Here is a 1,523-nt window from a genome sequence, read left to right as displayed (position 1 = left end):
GGAGTGCACTCCACAGACAGACACTCCTGACTCCCTGCCAGTGGTCCCAGCTTTTATCCCCAAGCAGACCCCTGACCTTTGTCAGCTCAGTGCGGGACCCCTGGGGCTCATTTCCCTTCTGGCTCTCCCTGCAGGGCCGGCCGCACCCTGGGGGGAAGCTCTAAGGCAAACTCACCCCTCTGTATGAAGGGCTGTGGGAATCACCCATATGACAACCTTAATTCAGGGCTCAGGGTTCAAACCCCAGCATTTCATCCCTCTGAACACCCTCTCTCCTACAATCATCTTGTTCTCTAGAAAGCCAGACTTCTTTGAGACTCCATCTCACCTTTCATACACCCTCTTCCTTCAGAGCAGTAGCTTCTCACTTTGCTAACTCCCCATCCCCACTACTTCCTCATCACTCCTGTCAACAGAAACAACACACATTGTCCTTCCCAGTTGACGTTCTTCTCAACATCTCAAATTTATTTGGCCACAGCAATATCAAAGGGTCTTGCAGGTCATTTCCAATAGAGCAGGAACCACTCTTTATATTCTTATTCCTTTCCTCCTCCTCAGGGAGCACAAATCCAGTTTGTAACAGTCACCTATTTGTGCTACTCTGTCTCATCTATTCGGATTAGCAAGCTCTTGACCTAAAGGTACCAGTTTAAATTCTGAGCTCCATCACCACAGAAGTTCTAGCCAGTGTCAGATCTGTACTGGGTACAGTAAACAAAAATCTGCATGTTCTGAAGTGAGTTTGTGTATGCTGAAGGTATGCAACACCACCTGAGAACCCCTGAAGTTTTTCTTTCCCCCTTGACCAAAAGCATGCTGAGAAGCACCCTACAGTTACATAATATTTTGTTTCTTTGTGTTACCAGTTGAGACAAGGCACATTTCTGATAACACATTAGGGAATGCCACATGCACTAATCCTACAACAAAAGCTGCATCAAGTTTGCACATAAAACAACTGGTGTTTGGTGGCACAACTGGTTTTCGCTTGTGGTGACTTCTTAATATTTAAAATAATCATCCCCTATGGCTCTACTGCTCTCAAAGATAAATCAAAAGGTTTCCAAATCAGTCTAACCTGGTTTCAAGCTTGAACTCTGCAAGTGTACTTCTGAGTTCTTCTCTGGTCATTCTGTTGATATAACCATTGGTTATAGCAATTTCTTTGTAAACTGGATCACTGAAGTCACTTGAACTGGTAGCTGAGTTTCTCCCATTGTTTTCTTGACCATCGATCCTACAACGCTGTCTACCCTAGAAGAGACATAAAAAATTTTAAGAGGGTCACAACAAGAAGCTAAAGCATTAAAATGTACACACTACTTTGGCACTGAAATGCAGTGAAGCCTCACACTGTTTCGCTTGTGATCAGACTGAGTGAACTAGCTTATAGCCAGATAAGAAAAAAAACAATATTGAAGTCAGCTCTGAAACACCATTCTCCTTCCCTTTCATAAAAATCAAGGGACAGAATAAGTGTACGCTAACATACGTGTCTGATGTCATGCCAAAGAGCAGCT

At 43.9% G+C, this 1,523-nt stretch overlaps 1 protein-coding gene across 1 annotated transcript in view; it reads right to left on the bottom strand.

Annotated features, from left to right (window-relative positions):
• ERI1 (exoribonuclease 1) overlaps positions 1-1,252 on the bottom strand; it is a 10,038-nt gene extending 8,786 nt beyond the window's left edge. The window contains exon 1 of the mRNA XM_008948666.1: positions 1,082-1,252. Within this exon, the coding sequence (XP_008946914.1) occupies positions 1,082-1,134 (53 nt within the window). The 5' untranslated portion in view covers positions 1,135-1,252. The remainder of the gene's footprint in view (positions 1-1,081) is intronic.
• Between the last annotated feature and the right edge of the window lie 271 nt (positions 1,253-1,523).

This window comes from Merops nubicus, unplaced genomic scaffold (genome assembly GCF_000691845.1).
Source record: "Merops nubicus isolate BGI_N331 unplaced genomic scaffold, ASM69184v1 scaffold15160, whole genome shotgun sequence".
Lineage (NCBI taxonomy): Eukaryota > Metazoa > Chordata > Aves > Coraciiformes > Meropidae > Merops > Merops nubicus.
Note: the sequence above shows the minus strand (reverse complement) of the source record. Positions and strands in the feature narration are given on the sequence as shown.